The following is an 18,092-nucleotide window of genomic DNA, read 5'->3' as shown; positions in this document are numbered from 1 at the left end:
ACAGACAGCAGTAGGCCTGCACTATATATCGAATTATATATAGATATACAGTATATAGAAAAAGGGCTTGCAATAACTGCGGTCATGAAGAGAAATCACTCGCTGCTCTCGGCTGAATAACTTCTGTAGCTTTAATAAGAATCAGTGTATATTTAATTCATACAGTGAAAACTAAGCAGTGTTTTATTTTTACATCTGATTATTGAGTTTCTGTTGTTAATAACCCTATTTTGTATATATAAATACACACACATGCATGTATATATTTAAGAAAAACGTGTTATTTATGTATAAAATATTTATATATAATATAAAATATGTATAAATATATACATGCAAATAGTTATTAAATATATATATGCGTATTTGTGTATTTATATATACAAAATAATTATACACAGTACACACACACATATTATTTAAACACAAACTTTTATTTTGGATGTGATTAATCTTTGCCGATCCCCATGTAGGTTATATAATTTTAAATATATTTTAAATATAATTTAAGTTTATTTTACACACTTTAAGCATTATCATATCGCATATCGAATATATGGCATAATTTAATGAGTTATCGCATATCACACTTTTCTTCAATGTTGTGCAGCGTTCTAGTGTGTTCTTACATCCCAAATGTGCAATGCTATTGCTATTTAAATGAATTCAGACATCTTCATTTCTCACATCATCAGTTTATCCGCTATAGTTTAGAAAATGGTAGTAAAATATGAGCAGAACTCAGTTGATATTTCACTGGTTTTGTCCATCTTCTGTTAGACTGTCTCACACACACACACACACACACACACACACACACACACACACACACACACACACACACACACACACAGGTTTTGTCCGTCCTTCTGTTAGACTGTCTCACACATGAATTATGATGAATATCTGTCAGCTGGTAAATTTAACTACACAATTAGATAATACCAGTTTAGCTCAACCAGTGATCAAGCAATGCTTCAGTGTGTTCAGTGTGTGTGTAAAAAGAGCATTAGCAGTTACAGACACACACTTCAGCAAAACATGACCAGCTCAAAGTGTCTGAGTAATATTTGCTCCCAGATTGTTATAAATGTCACTGGTAGTCACTGTATGAAGAATATTTGTGTATAATATGTCCCAGTTTACTTTATTTTGCTCTCCTCACTTATATAAATGAACTATAGTGTCCTGCACACACTAGTAAAAACACATATCAGAAATGACATCTGGTGTGTGAATAATTATTGGTTTGACGGTTCTGCTTCTTTATTTCCTCAGGATGTTCAATCATAACTCGGTGGCCCAGCTCTGGTATTTCTTCAAGTGCATCTACTTCACGCTGTCGGCGTATCAGATCCGCTGTGGATATCCGTCACGAATCCTTGGAAACTTCCTCACCAAGAAATTCAATCATCTCAACCTCTTCCTCTTCCAAGGGTAGGCCTTTATTCCTCTTCATTTTCCACTGTCCTCATCTCTCACTCCTCTGCTGCTCTCCGGTCATTCCTGACCCTGAGATTTTACATGTGTTTTATTGTTTTTTTCTTAATCAGAATGGTACGAAACGTGGTAGAGGTTTTGGCACTTGCAATGTGAAGAAGCAAAAAAAATCATGGACATGATCTGAACGGGTTAAATGTAAAAAACAGTCACACTTGTGCTCCTCGCGGTCAAACATGAGCGCATTGGGAATAAACGGGAGATGAATTTCCTCTAGTGGAAGCGTTCGGTACTGCAGCCGAACTAAATCTGACTTAAAGCTAAAAAAATTTAGATATCAAGCTCAAATTTGAAACACGACTTGTTTAAATTTATGGCTTTGATTTTCTAAATTTTCAGTTTTGAATTGTTTTTTTGCACATTTTTCATAACAATAAGCGAAAAATTCTTTCACTTCAGCAATAATCTGTCAAGTGTCGTCTTTGAAAAGAGATCAAACTTCAGTCTGTCAAAAAATCATGAACATGATTCAAACATCGGTCAAAAATGACGATTTCCTCTAGTGGAAGCGTTTGGTACTGCAGCCGAACACACTCTGACTGAAAAGATCATTTACTGAGATATCAGGCTCAAATTTGAACACAACTTGTTTAGATTTATGGCTTTGATTTTCTCACAGTTTTAGAGTAAAACATGTTTTTGAAAATATTTATATTTCATATAAAAATTGAAAATGGTATTTTTGCACATTTTTCTTAACAATAAACGTAAAATTCTGTAACTTTTTTTAAATTCACTTTTTAAAACTTTTTCCACTTCAGCAATAATCTGCCAAGTGTCGTCTTTGAAAAGAGATCAAACTTCAGTCTGTCGCTCTAAAGCGTTCAAGATTTACGATAGTAAAATCTAAGATAAGCTGGAAATGTAATTTTCAGGTCTTTGCTCAAAAATGGAATAAATTGATTATAAATACAGCGTAAATATTATTTAGTACCATAGAATCCCCTAAAATTTCTAAATGTTAAATAAAAAACATTATCGAACTAAAATATAGTATTAATTTCATAAAAATAAAAAAAAAAACGGTCATTTTTGAACGCCACGAGAAGAGCACGAGAGTTAAAAGGACATCCAGACAGAAACATAGTGTCGGCCCAGATCCGGCTCACATCCGGGCCGTGTGGAATCCATTTTGAAGACTAAAAACATTAACTGTTTAATGTTATTTTTGAGTATTATTTTTCTTAGTATAATTTCATAATGTTTTTTGTGAAACCAGACTGTGTGTGTACATGTGTGCTGAGAGAGAGCTGGTAGAGATATATTTAGCTTAGAGGTCTGTGTGTGATGTGACTAATGTATACACTGAAGAAATAGTTTCTTAATGTGGATAGTGAGTGTACCATGTGTAAGCATTACTGTAGGTATACAACATGTGTTGCTACCTTACAAGGACGTGTAAGTCTCTCTGTGATGTACATAAGCTCAATCTTACAGTACCAGCTCAGAGAAACAGAGAGGCATGCTGTAGTTTCCGTGATTCAACAGTAATGGGGAAGCATCACATCTACAGTGTGTGCCGGATCCGGATGTTTCTGTCAGTGTGAGATGAGAGTGAAATGAATTACCCATGATTCCTCAGGTTCCGGCTGGTGCCGTTTCTAGTGGAGCTTCGGGCCGTGATGGACTGGGTCTGGACCGACACCACACTGTCTCTGTCCAACTGGATGTGTGTCGAGGACATCTACGCCAACATCTTCATCATCAAGTGCAGCCGTGAAACCGAAAAGGTAGCAGCTCCTGTTTAACATGCGCAAAAATATGATTTTATTACACCTCAGATTATGGATCAGTGTCAGTCAGATGAACTCCGGCACTTCCACATGTAGGACACACTTCGGTGTCCCATAACTACTGACTATAAAGATATGCTTGATACACGATTATATAACATACAATTAACCTAGCATCAAATATCAGTATTTTGTATTATATTTTTAATTTTTAATTACCATGAATGTAAAATGTAAAAGCCCTGTTACTACTATATATATATATATGTGTATATTTTTAGATTGGTAAGATTATTTTGTCTTTATAAAACAAGAACAGCATTTATCTGATGTAGAAAGCTTCTGTAACATTATACAGTATTGTTCAAAAGTTTGGGGTCAGTGAGATTTTTGTTTTGTTTTGTTTTTGAAAAAAAAAAAGAAGAAATTAATACTTTTATTCAGCAAGGATGAATTAAATGGATTGAAAAAGTGACAGTAAAGACATTTATAATGTTAGAAAAGATTATATTTTAGATTAATGCTGTTCTTTTGAACTTTCAATTCATCAAATAATCCTGCAATAAAATGTATATAACTGTGTTCAACACTGATAATAATCATAAATGTGTCTTGAGCATCAGATCATCATATTATACTGATTTCTGGAGGATCATGTGACACTGAAGACTGGAGTAATGATGCTGAAAATTCAGCTTTGATCACAGGAATAAATTACACTTTACTGTATATTCACATTATTATTATTATTATTTTAATTTAGTTAAATTATAGACATTTCAAGTACAATGCAATAAAAAAAATAAGATGAATACAAAGCATTGTAAATACAGCTCAAAATGTTTAACCAGAAAATAACATCAACTAAAGTATAAAATGAACATAACAATAAAAAATAAAAAAGTGATAAATACAAAAATAAAAGTTTATAATATCAAGGCAGTTATATGTATTATGTATTTAAAATTTGTATTGTTTTTATAAGCTTTTTGTTTTGTGATCTCATGTTTGAAAGAGTTTCAGAGTATATTGTTAGATCAGTGTGTAATATAGGAGGGTTTCTTTTGAGTCATTTTTGTTTTATGAATATAAAACTTCGCCAAAATAATTAAAAATTAATGATATAATTTAGTTTTTCAGAGAAATATGGGTTTTTGAAACAAAGTACAATGTCACGAGGTTCTAAATTAAGACATCTGTTAAATTGTTTAGTCATAACTATTTTAAAGTCAGTCCAAAAAGAAAAAATAGAAAAAGGCGCAATACAAAAATAAATGTTTAATAACTTCAAGTGATGCGTTACAAAAAGTGCACTTATCACAAACAGTGTGAATATATCTACTAATGGCTGCATTTACAGGATAACATCTATGAATAAGTTTGTAGATTACTTATTTTACTTTATTAGAAATAACATACTTATAGGGTTACAATGTCCAAATGCTGCGCCAAGATATACAATAAGGCTTAAGCCACTTTGATTTACATACTGGATCCGATATTACAAGGAATTTCTTATAAAATTATTATTAAAAACTTTATCAAATAAGGAGATACCATTTACAAAGAGTTGAGCATTTTGTAAGGATGTATTATTAATATCTACATCTGAGAATTTGGTTAATATTAGTATGCCATTAGGGATAGCCTTTAATTACTTTTTTAAATTATTTTTCATTTACAAATAAACCATATTTTGAAATAAAATTAGGGTACGTGCACATAAAATTCCCCATTTTTGTCACTAAGCTGGATTACAATTAAAATGTTGTGTCGGACCCAATTCTCCATGTACAATGACTTCTTATTATGAATTATATTACCATTATATTTCATATAAAACACCTGCTAGCAGAAAAAATGTGTTTGTACAAAAGTGACCAGAACAATAATGCTTGTTCGTGATAATTGGAAGTTTGAAAACAGTTATTTTAAATATTTCTCAATGTTATGTTTTTGCTGTACATCCAAATAAATGCAGCTTGGTGAGCAGAAGAGACTTCTTTCATAAACATAACAAAATCTTACCAATCAAAAACAAAATTGCCCAAATAACTCTTTTAAACTGTATTCAGATTATGGAAACAATGGCACATCTCAGTTTATATAACTTGTTATTTTTGATTCATCTAAAGTGTTGAATCTTCATCATTTGATTCTAACGTGTAAAACTATAATAATGTCTAATAATCAGATTTTTGGGCTTCATTAAACACTCTCTCTGCAGAAATATCCCCAGCCCAAAGGACAGAAGAAGAAGAAGATCGTGAAGTACGGCATGGGCGGCATCATCATCCTCTTCCTCATCTGCATCATCTGGTTCCCGCTACTCTTCATCTCATTGGTCAAATCTGTGGTGGGCGTGGTCAACCATCCCGTGGATGTCACCGTCACGGTCAAGCTCGGGGGTTACGAGGTACAACACCGCTGGGATATTTCTGTAATGCTCTGAGATCTGAGATCTGAGATGTGATGTTCCTCCCGCAGCCGTTATTCACGATGAGCGTCCAGCAACAGTCCATCCAGCCGTTCACCGAGCCACAATACACTCGCCTCAACAACCAGTTCGGGAAAAATGCTGTAAGTGCTCATCAATATCTCATTCACACTGAAACCATAGACATTAGACATTAGACTAGTCAGCTAAAATCTCTATCCAAACTGAGCAGAAATATGCAATTTGCAATTTAAATGGACAAAATATGAAATTCTGATGCTTGTAATGTAAACCAATATCTCTCATTCACACTGTAACCGTAGCATTTCAGATTATAGTCAGCAAAAATATTTCTTTTTTTTAAAATCTAACAGTCTGTTGAACAATCAATTTGGGAAAAATTCTGTAAGTGAACATCAATATCTAGATAACAGTCAGGAAAAATCTTTTTTATATATATTTTTTTTTACATAAGTCAAACATTTAGAAAAAAAATGTGCATATGGGTTTATGTTGAGTATTATATTTGATACTTAATGCTTTTATGGCTCATATAGTCTCATATGGAGGGGAAAAACAGCTCAACTTTATCCAGAGGCCCAAACTGAGCAGAAATATGAAATTTATAGTAGATAATAGTCAGGAAAATCTTTCTCTCTCTTTTTTTAAATCGAACAGTTTATTGAACTTTTAGGCAAAAAAAAGTTTGCATATGGATTTCTGTTGAGTACGGTATTATATTCAATACATTATTCTTTTGTGGCTCATATAGTCTCATATGGAGAGGAAAAAACAGCTGAAATATGCAATTTGCTGCAGATGCTGATATTTAAATGGACAAAAGATGATATGCTGATGCTTGTAATGTAAACCAGTATTTCTCATTCACACTGTAACCGTAGCATTTTAGATCATAGTCAGGAAAAATATTTCTTTTTTAAAAAATCTAACAGTTTGTTGAACAATCAGTTCGGGAAAAATGCCGTAAGTGAACATCAATATCTAGATAACAGTCAGGGAAAAATCTTTTTTTTATATATTTTTTTTATATAAGTCAAACATTTAGAAAAAAAATTGTGCATATGGATTTTCTTAGCAGAAATATGCAAATCGAACAGTTTATTGAACCTTTAGACAAAAAAAAGTTTGCATATGGATTTCTGTTAAGTATTATATTTGATACATTATGTTTTTGTGGCTCATATAGTCTCATATGGAGGGGAAAAACAGCTCAACTTTATCCAAACTGAGCAAAAATATGCAATTTGCTGCAGATGCTGATGCTTATATGGACAAAAGATGAAATTCTGATGCTTTTAATGTAAATCAATGAGGTCTTAATAACAGTATAGCAGATACTGACATAAGATCATATAAATATCACTATATCTGCTAATAATGTCTTAGTAAGATGATATTTAAATGGTTAATTATGTGATCAAAGCTCTGTAGTTAGTTCAGTACACGCAAGTTTTTTTGTTTTTGTTTTAAATCAGAAAAAAAATAGAATAGTAGCCTATAGAATATAAAAGGTAAGTGCTAGTATTAATAACAAAGAGCTGAAGCACAAACACATATGTAGTGGAATGTAAAAAACCCTGCAAAGTCTCGCATGAACATCAAGAGTGGAATAAAGTCACTATTTTAGTTTTTTTTTGTGCACATAAAGTATTCTGGTCGCCTGATAATCTTAAGGATGAGCCGCTGTAGTCACTTGGACTATTTTAAACATTGTCTTTACTAACTTTCTGGGCCGGCAAGTTTAAATTACAACAGAAGCCTCTGGAGGAGTGAGACCGCTCTCAGATTTAATCACTAATATCTTCATTTGTGTTCTGAAGATGAAGGAGAGTCTGACGGGGAACAACATGAGGAGAGTCATTACTGACAGAGTTTATATGTGTGTGTGAACTAACCCTTTAAGTGTCGGTCCACAGGTGGCCATGCAGTTCATCACCATGTACAGTTATGAAGACATCGTGACGGCCCAGATCGAGGGCAGCTCGGGGTCGGTGTGGCAGATCAGTCCTCCCAGCCGACACGAGCTCATCAAGGAGCTGCGCGACAGCACCGGCGACATGACGCTCCGGCTCGACTGGATCCTACAGCGGTCAGTGTCATGGACAGAGCTCTCAAAAATTACTGCATTTTTTTATAATGAAATGAATGTACTATATTTTAATTTCGATAATGTTGTTAATATTTTTAGGTGTTTTTAAAAAAAATGAAAATTTAATTTCTAACTTAAACTATCGTAAATCTTGAATGCTTCAGAGCCACAGACTGAAGTTTGATCTCTTTTTAAAGACGACACGTGGCAGATTATTGCTGAAGTGTGAAAAGTTTTTAAAACTTTAAAAAAGTAACAGAATTTTACGTGTATTGTTATGAAAAATGCATAAAAATACTATTTTCCGGAGTATAAGTCGCATCAGTCAAAAAATGAGTCATGAAGAGGAAAAAAACATATATAAGTCGCACTGGACCATAAGTCGCATTTATTTAAAAATGTATTTCACAAAATCCAAGACCAAGAACAGACATTTAATCTGGAAAGGTTATTCAGCTGCACAACAGCACACAGAACAACAGCTGAATAGTGTCCGGTGTGTTAGCGTAACACATTAACAGTTATTCAGCTGCACATTAGCATAAAGAACATATACCTGCGAGGCTGAATAGATTAACATTAGCCAGCGAGTCCAGCAAGTTAGCGGTCAGCAAGTTCACCAAGCTCCCGATCTCATTCCTCAACACTGAATACATTGAGTTCTTCCTCGGTGTCGCTTCTGAACAACTCCGCTAACTAGAGCGCCCTCTCGCGGCTGTAGACGGTAATGTTTTCTCTTGGTTCATCTCACTCAGTATGAATTAATTTTGATATATAAGTCGCACCTGACTATAAGTCGCAGGACCAGCCAAACTATGAAAAAAAAAGAAAAGACTTAAAGTCCGGAAAATACGGTAAATATATATTTACTTTAAAACTACAAGAAAATCAAAGCCATGAATCTAAACAAGTTGTGTTCCAAAGTTGAGATTTGATATATAAAAAAAAAAAAAGATATTTCAGTGAGATGTTGTTCGGCTGCAGTACCGAACGCTTCCACTAGAGGAAACTCGTCTCCCATTCATTTCCAATGCGCTCATGTTTGACCGCGAGGAGCACAAGTGTGACTGTTTTTACAGGACCATTTAACCCGTTCAGATCATGTCCATGATTTTTTTTGTGTTGTCACACTTCGAGTGCCAAAACCTTTACCAAGTTTCGAACCATTCCGATGAAGAAAATAATTCTAAAAAAATGAAACTTTCACAAACGTAAAATTTTTCAGTCAGAAATGACCGAAGAGCACCAGGACCTCATGCTCATTATGTGTCTTGTGTCTGAAAGGGATCTTGGGAAGGGCGGGACAGTGGAACACACGTTCGACCGGCACTCCATCAGTCTGGCGCAGGAGAACCCGGTCCGAGCCGACCTGGCCTCGCTTCTGCTGGGGAACCGGAAGGAACCGGTGTAAGTTTGGTCAAAACACTTCATCCTAGATACACTTCTCATGCCACAAATCACAATATACTCTCCCACAATTCATAACATGTCATTTACTAGAGGTTCTGACAAAATGTTAATTGCTCCAGTTTATTTAATACAAATATTTAATTTATAAAAAGAAAAAAAAAGAAAAGTAAAGTTGTGTGAATAATTCAATGACTCACTCATAAATACATCACTAGTTTCATGCTGGATGAATCAGCGTTTTTGAACGAATGAATGATTAAATGACAAATACAGTCTCTTGTCGCCACCTACTGGTGTAACGATGTAATTAATACAATCGTTATTTGAAGTGTCAAGTTACTTTCGAAAGGTGATTTCCTCTATTTTGATCTCTACCGTAGACATCAGTGTTTATATCCGAACTATAATCTTTTGTCGCAGGACTTCTGTGATCATTTGATTTATTGTAAGACAGAAGTAATGATACTGTGTGGTTGACCAGTCTGTCATATAGGAATAAGATCGCGATCTTTTAACAAAGTAATACTATTTCAGTCTTTCTACTTCAAAATTTCACATTTAATTCAATATGTCTTTAAATGTTTGTGAAATTTACTAGAAATTTCTAAGTTAAAACTGTTTGAAAGTAAATCCTACACCATAATTTGTCACTCATATTTGGCAAGTATCTCTGTTTCTGATTGGTATCATCTCTGTAACTCTCTCCTAGGCTTGTGCCGCACATGTTCCCGAACTACATCCGAGCTCCGAACGGAGCCGAAGCCAAACCCGTCAGCCAGCTGTATGAGGGTACGGAGAGTCAAGCGTGTCTTTGGTGTTCTGGTCAGGCACAGTTCACTCTTGTTTCTGGTGAACTGAGAGGGATTTCCACCCTGTTGTAATCAAAATGATTCAACCCCCATTGCAAATCAGGTTTATGGGCAAAATTCAGACGTTCAGCTGTTTGCAATGAACAAATCAGACTAAAGTCATTTAAATAGCTGAACACATTAAATGTTTCAAGTGGTTTCCCCAAATTCAACTGAAAATGCAACTTTTAATGACTTCTGCAGTCTCAAAATTATTCAAACGACTGAAAAAGCACAAATCTGCAAAACAGTTCAGATTGTCTCAAACACATGCAGATAATCAAGGGCTTCATTAGTTGCACCAGGTGTGCTTGAGCTAGAACACATGACATATCTGACCCGGCGAGGTTTGTTAATGCCTAGTTCACACTACAGGAGCCCGATTTGCAAATCGTTGAGCTCGCCGACAGGTCAGGGTGTTATCGTGTGAAAAATAGCCAAAACGCATCAAAGACGCTCGCAGACGCCTATCTTGCATGCTAGATATCCGGAGCTGTCGCACGACTCAACCACATGTGATGTCATGAGCTACAGCCAATCAGAGCAAGGCATGGGTTGAGGTCACCGGGAAAATACGCGGGTTTTTTTTTTTCAGAGCAAATCATCGCACAAACAGTTTGCAGCACTAATTTCTGTCTGACGTCCATATTCAAACAAAGACTCGCGTGTTGTGTACTTGTGTTCTTCTTCGCTGGGTAGTGGCGCGCATGCTGTATTTCCGGTTCGTTTTATCGCGTGATTTTTCGTGACAAAACGTGGTTTGTAGACAAGATAGAATCGTTGGGTGACAGAGTTGTTGTCTACTCGTGTAGTGCGTTACCTCCTGTTGCGGATCAATCACGTTGTGTCGTGTGTGTGAACAGCTCAACAACTTGAACACTCCTGAATTCACAGAGAGCAAGTCATGTAGTGTGAACCGCACAGTTCAGCCCGACGGTTTAAAATCCTGTAGTGTGCACTTTAATGTTTTTGAAAGGAGTCTCTTCTGCTCATCAAGGCTGCATTTGATTAAAAAAAAATGTGTGTGTGTGTCATGATGAGGGTTTAGTTCTAGACTAAATGTGAGCGTGCCTTTACTCATCTCACTTGCACGAAAACATTCAGTTTTGCAATCTCAGAATTTTACGCAAAACTTTTATAATTGACTATATTAAATTATACAAATATACTTTATGTATTTAATCTCACTTTATTAACCAATGTCTTTGCTGCTGACCTTCAATGGTCTAATTCAACCATACAAATAAGCAAAAATTAGATTAGGTTTAGAAATATGAGTGTTGAACTTCTTCTCCTGTATCCTATTGTTCTGTAATCCAGAATAGCAGCTGAAGCGGAAAGGTTTGCTTGAGCCTCTACTGTACAAGTGTAAATGTGCATCTCCTTCAGCCTGAGGCTTATTCATGTCACTCTTAGTGTGAAAGGGCCTGTAACATTTGCCAAAATATAACTTTTTTTGTTGTTATATAAAAAACAAACAAGCAAGACCAGCGCAGGTGGGAAAAGTAACGCAAAAATAATTAAAACGCATTACTTTTCATAAAAAGTAACTAAGTAACGCAATTGGTTCCTTTTTTTGTGAGGAGCGCAATATTGTAATGCATTACTTCTAGTAGTTTCCCCAACACTGCTGGTGATCAGCTTGTGGAGGTAACGCTGGGATTGTGGTTGTCCTGCAGGAGGAGAGGAGGGATATCAGAACGTGACTCTGTCTCTGAGCAGAGAAGCGTCGGTGAACATCACAGGAGCTCAGGAGTGGTGGGACATCAGCATCGCCGGCTGCCGCGAGTCCTGCGACGTCTTACCGATGGTCATCTTTAACGATAAAGTTAGCCCTCCGAGTCTGGGCTTCCTCGCAGGATACGGGTAAACCATTCCTTTCATGAGATTCAGTGCAGGCTTTTTAGTAGGGATTCACCGATACCGATAATTCTTTATCTTTTTGAAAGCCGATAACCGATATATATATCCAAAATTTTTGATCGTTTTTGAGAGCCCGATTACAAAAACTAAAATCTAACCATTAAAGCACACAATTATAATGATGCATAATGATCATTTTATGCAGCCGATATGACAGACTTGTGCTGCACATGTTGCACTTTACTTCACCTTTTTTTAAGTGATTTCATTTATATTTCAAGCAATTATATAAAAAAAAATCATGTTAAACAGTGCGCATCTGAAGTGTCTCAGCTGAAGGAAATAATACATTATTGATCACTTTAATATATCGGCCAAATTTTCTTATCGGACCAATAACGATAACATTTAAAATGAACATATATCGACCGATAACATTTAAAATGAACATATATCGACCGATAACATTTAAAATTAACATATATCGGCCAATAACATTAAAGCTGAACATATATCAACCGATAACATTTAAAATTAACATATAACGGCTGATAATGATAACATTAAAACTGAACATATATCGGCCAATAATGATAACATTAAAAATTAACATATATCGGCCGATAATGATAACATTAAAAATGAACATATATCGGCCGATAACATTAAAAATGAACATATGTCAACCGATAACATTTAAAATTAACATATATCGGCCCGATAATGATAACATTAAAACTGAACATATATTGGCCGATAATGATAACATTAAAAATGAACATATATCGGCCGATAACATTAAAAATGAACATATATCGACCGATAACATTAAAAATGAACATATATCGAACGATAACATTTAAAATGAACATATATCGACCAATAACATTTAAAATGAACATATATCGACCAATAACATTTAAAATGAACATATATCGGCCAATAACATTAAAAATGAACATATATTGGCTGATAACATTTAAAATTAACATATAACGGCTGATAACATTAAAAATGAACATATATCGGCCGATACCATTTAAAATTAACATATATCAACCGATAACATTTAAAATGAACATATAACGGCTGATAACATTAAAAATGAACATATATCGGCCGATACCATTTAAAATGAACATATATCGGCCGATAACATTTAAAATGAACATATATCAACCGATAACATTTAAAATGAACATATATCGGCTGATAACATTAAAAATGAACATATATTGGCCGATAACATTTCAAATGAACATATATCGGCCGATACCATTTCAAATGAACATATCTTGGCCGATAACATTTAAAATGATCATATATCAACCGATAACATTTCAAATGAACATATAACGGCCGATAACATTTCAAATGAACATATATCGGCCGATACCATTTCAAATGAACATATATCAACCAATAACATTTAAAATGAACATATATCAACCGATAACATTTAAAATGAACATATATCGGCTGATAACATTAAAAATGAACATATATCGGCCGATAACATTTCAAATGAACATATATCGGCCGATACCATTTAAAATGAACATATATTGGCCGATAACATTTAAAATGAACATATATCGGCCGATACCATTTAAAATGAACATATATCGGCCGATAACATTTAAAATGAACATATATCGGCCGGTAACATTTCAAATGATCATATATCAACCGATAACATTTAAAATGAACATATAACGGCCGATAACATTAAAAATGAACATATATCGTCCGATACCATTTAAAATTAACATATATCGGCCGATAACATTTAAAATTAACATATATCAACCGATAACATTTAAAATGAACATATATCGGCCGATAACATTTAAAATTAACATATATCGGCCGATAACGTTTAAAATAAACATATATCGGCCGATAACATTTAAAATTAACATATATCGGCCGGTAACATTAAAAATGAACATATATCGACCGATATCGATAACATTAAAACTGAACATATATTTTAAATATATCGGCCGATAACCGTATATCACGCATTCCCATTTTTTATTGTTCCTGGCAAACGTCTCTCTTCTCCTCCCGCAGGATCATGGGTCTGTACGTGTCGGTGGTTCTGGTCATCGGTAAGTTTGTGCGCGGCTTCTTCAGCGAGATCTCGCACTCCATCATGTTCGAGGAGTTGCCGTGCGTCGATCGCATACTCAAAATATGCATAGACATTTTCCTGGTGCGGGAAACCGGAGAACTGGAGCTCGAGGAAGAGCTCTACTCCAAACTCATCTTCCTCTACCGCTCTCCAGAGACCATGATCAAGTGGACTCGAGAGAAGAATCAAGACTGAGAGAGTTTTGTGGGACTAAAGCTTGGTTGCTTTATATAAGTCGGATGAACAGCGAGTCTAAAGCCGTTTCGAAGCCGTGATGGATGTCGTCGGCTTCTTTGCACTCCGAGGTTTGGTCAGGTTAAGCCTCCGACTGTTATTCTGCCTGACCGGTGTTTAGTTTGTCAGCTTGAGAATCAGCCGTGTGACCGATTCAGACGCTAGTGAACGAAACCGCAGGACCTTCAAAGTGGAAACAGCAACACTATTAAGAGTGAACCTCACTAAACTACGTCTGGCTCATATTTGACCTCACAATTACAGGGATTCTCCACAGGAAAATAAGCCTGTTTTATGGACTATTAACACTTTTTCCAAGATTTTCCAATACATCCAGATGTTTCTCGATTATTGTCATTACTATTATATTTTTGTTTAAATCAAAATAAGCATAACTTAGAGGCAAGCCCAACAACTACTCTTAGTGATAAATCAATGATTAAATATTCCACAACTGTTAATTGGCATGAAAACTAATGCAAATAAACATAAAAGTTCATTTTTATTATGCAAAATATCCCAAAAATAGTAACAAGTGCATATTTCTATTAATCAGGGTTCATACACATTTTATCAATACATTTCTATGACTTATCTATGATTTCTGAAGCTAAAATAAAATAATAATAAACATGTTCAAATTGATCATTGCATGTCTTAACTAACAGTTATGCTAATTGTTTGCTTGCTATTAGTTGTAATAAGTACAAGCATAACGTCACATGACTGAATGCTGAGTTATTGTCATTTGTTTATTACTAGTATTATCAAGACTTTTACACAACGTTTCCTGGCTTTTTTCTGTTTCAATATTTCCAGTGTGTAAGTTGTGAGGTGAAATATGACCCAGACCCGCTGTTGATGGATTCTCTGAGACTTTAACTTAGTTTATTTGTTCTGATACTACAGTAAAAGTGTTTACAAGCCAACGCATCTTAGGATGAGCCATTTAGTTTTCCGTTCCTGGTTTTACAGTTTCTGATCAAACACTTGAATCATGAAAAGACTACATAGTTGTTTTACTGGCAGATTTACATTGATTACGAGCTGGACTGCTGTGATGTTACAACACTCTGTATCGTGTGTGTGTGTGTGTGTGTACATGCACACGTGTGTAATAATGAGTGTGTCGAGTGCATCATTTCCACTGTATGGTTATGCATAGAGACACGAACACAAACTCTTTGCTTTCTTTTTGTCTTCAGAAATCAAATGAGCCTGTAGAGATTCCTAAACTAAGAACTCAAGATCATTGCATTGTTAAATTACTGTACAAACAACTGAATATATAAAAGGCTATATTGATTTAAATGGCAGGTCAAGTATTCTGTGTCTGATGATCAATAGAATATAATACAAGCCAGATGTGTTCAAGCAACAATACTACATGCAGCTGTAAATGTTTAAACATGATCACGGTTTTTATTCACAAATAATGAAATGATTACAATGCAATACTTTAATGAATCTGCTTTAAATATCACTTTTCAGAGCACATGTCTGCTAGTCGGCGTCCTCCAAAAGATACTCGCTGATTTCCTTCTTCATCAAAGATCTGTGGAAAGAAACGCTGGACTTATTTCCATGCACATTTTGGGATATTGCATACAATTAAAAAAACGCTGGATGGAAATGCCAAGATGCATTAAATTCATCCAAGTTATGAACATGAGCTACGCTGCAATCACATTTACAGAATAAATCCCTTGATGCACATCCAAAAAGTCATGTGACTGCGCGATATGACGAAATAACAGAGCTAACCAGCGGACCAATCGCATCGCAGCATCTCAAAGAGTGTAGTGATTAGTATACGTTTCGGGGCGTGGATATGTCCCCACACCAACAGACCGGCGTGCAACAAGTCTCCACTCAGTGCCTCAAACAAAACTCCTGGACGAGATCTCTTAAAGAGTCTATGCCGTGAACCTCGCATACTTTCTACGTTTAGCTAATCTTGATAAATGCTCGTATCAACTCGTCTTAGTTAAAGGATAATTCCGGTATTTAACACCTTGAGTCTATATTGTAGTTTGTTTTGGATGAACAAGAGTGGTGGACAACATTTCTTTGACAATGGTTCCTCTCTCGAGTTTTTGACTATAAAAGAATTGGCCATGGACCCATTTAACATTGGAGTCAATGTGCATGTCCGAAAATGTCATTAAAACAGCCAATAATGTTCGTTTACAAAACTGTTAAACTCACCGAGTGGTTAGTGGTGTTCGTTGATGATTATAAACAATATATCGTCGCAATATATGATTCCAATCCGTTTATTTTGCTATAGTGGAACTATTTTTTCAACAATGGGATTTTACAAAATGACGAATAAAACACGACAGAAACTGTATTTCGCAACACTTTTTGTTTCTGGAACATCAACGAACACCACTAATCACTCGGTGAGTTTAACAGTTTTGTAAACGAACATTATTGGCTGTTTTAATGACATTTTCGGACATGCCCATTGACTCCAATGTTAAATGGGTCTATGGCCAATTCTTTTATAGTCAAAAACTCGAGAGAGGAACCATTGTCAAAAAAATGTTGTCCACCACTCTTGTTCATCCAAAACAAACTACAATATAGACTCAAGGTGTTAAATACCGGAATTATCCTTTAAGGGAATAACAGTTTAGTATGAAAAAAACGGTGGAGTGTTCCTTTAAGAGCGAACCTAAAGATACAAAGCAAAATAAACTGATTTTGTGACGGAACATCCAAAACATGCTTGTTGTGTGTGTGTGTGTGTGTGTACACATGATGGTATTTTTATCAGCTTGGATAACATATTTCTGAATATGAGTTATTTGAATCTTCGTGTGTGTTAACTTCGGCGTGTTCCTCACACACCGCTTCATAGGACTCGAGCGACTCGACAAATGTAATATTTTTGAAACTGTCCCGAATCCTCATTTATTTTTCAGCGTATGGAAAAGAGGATCCGGGATATTAACATTTTGCGTTTCATGGAAGAAGGAAAACATGTGAAATGACGATGTAAACAGTGAGTAATAAGGTTCATATGGTTCGAGTGCCGCACTCCCACCGTTTCCTCCGTCTCTCCGCCTCGGCTGTGATGTACGCCGGAAGAGTGGCGACAGATCCCTGTGGGAAAGAGTGACATCAGACGTTACTTCACCAATACATGTTCTGATGTTGGATTAATGTTTTTTTTTTTCACACTGAACGACCATTAAAGTGAACATTATAAACTTGTTAAAGGTGCAGTGTGTAAGTTTTAGTGGCATCTAGTGGTGAGGTTGTGAATCGTTTGTCCGTTCAGGGCCACCGTAGAAACATTTCTGGAGTGAAAACAGACGCTTCATATTTTGTGTGATGTACAATAAACTTCATAAAACGTATTAGTAAAGTTTAGGCCATCATCTGGACGGGTCTACTCCGCTACAACTGGCGTGTGCTAATAGTGGATTAAAGCAAGATGACAGCATAAGTTATAATTACACTAAACCTGTCATATCTCCACACAGCGTGTATTGTCCGACTCCGGGTCGAACTGAACACCGCTACTGAGTTTCTGACAGTTTTCTGCGTGAGATTTTCCTGTTTTGTTGCCACCAGTACAAGCTCTTGAAGCTCCGCCCCCTGTGCCGGGAGCAGCAGCTCATTTGCATTTAAAGGGACAGACACAAAAACTGTGTTTTTGCTCACCCTCAAAAAGTGACTTTAACATGCTATATAAAAATATCTGTGGGGTATTTTGAACTAAAACTTCACACACACACACACACTCGAGGGACTTATTTTACATCTATTATGATGCTACAAAAAGTAGCATTATAGGTGCCGTTTAAAT

General features: G+C 35.4%; 2 protein-coding genes across 4 annotated transcripts in view; one reads left to right on the top strand and one right to left on the bottom strand.

The window, feature by feature from the left end:
- piezo1 (piezo type mechanosensitive ion channel component 1 (Er blood group)) overlaps window positions 1-15,648 on the top strand; it is a 140,989-nt gene extending 125,341 nt beyond the window's left edge. The window contains exons 43-51 of the mRNA XM_079589536.1: window positions 1,279-1,437; window positions 3,083-3,230; window positions 5,461-5,649; window positions 5,721-5,813; window positions 7,608-7,780; window positions 9,065-9,187; window positions 9,900-9,979; window positions 11,718-11,904; window positions 13,978-15,648. Of these exons, the coding sequence (XP_079445662.1) occupies window positions 1,279-1,437; window positions 3,083-3,230; window positions 5,461-5,649; window positions 5,721-5,813; window positions 7,608-7,780; window positions 9,065-9,187; window positions 9,900-9,979; window positions 11,718-11,904; window positions 13,978-14,233 (1,408 nt within the window). The 3' untranslated portion in view covers window positions 14,234-15,648. The remainder of the gene's footprint in view (window positions 1-1,278; window positions 1,438-3,082; window positions 3,231-5,460; window positions 5,650-5,720; window positions 5,814-7,607; window positions 7,781-9,064; window positions 9,188-9,899; window positions 9,980-11,717; window positions 11,905-13,977) is intronic.
- Window positions 15,649-15,672: 24 nt separating this feature from the next.
- Window positions 15,673-18,092, bottom strand: part of ctu2 (cytosolic thiouridylase subunit 2 homolog (S. pombe)) — a 14,980-nt gene continuing 12,560 nt past the window's right edge. For all 3 annotated transcript variants that reach the window (XM_079589538.1, XM_079589537.1, XM_079589539.1), the window contains exons 15-16: window positions 17,325-17,383; window positions 15,673-15,827 (exon numbers count right to left, since the gene is read on the bottom strand). In XM_079589538.1, coding sequence (XP_079445664.1) covers window positions 15,776-15,827; window positions 17,325-17,383 — 111 coding nt within the window. In that variant the 3' untranslated portion in view covers window positions 15,673-15,775. The remainder of the gene's footprint in view (window positions 15,828-17,324; window positions 17,384-18,092) is intronic.

This window comes from Phoxinus phoxinus (assembly GCF_949152265.1).
Source record: "Phoxinus phoxinus genome assembly, chromosome: 2".
Taxonomy (NCBI): Eukaryota; Metazoa; Chordata; class Actinopteri; order Cypriniformes; family Leuciscidae; genus Phoxinus; species Phoxinus phoxinus.
The sequence above is the reverse complement of the archived record's forward strand: the minus strand, read 5'-3'. Positions and strand labels throughout refer to the sequence as shown.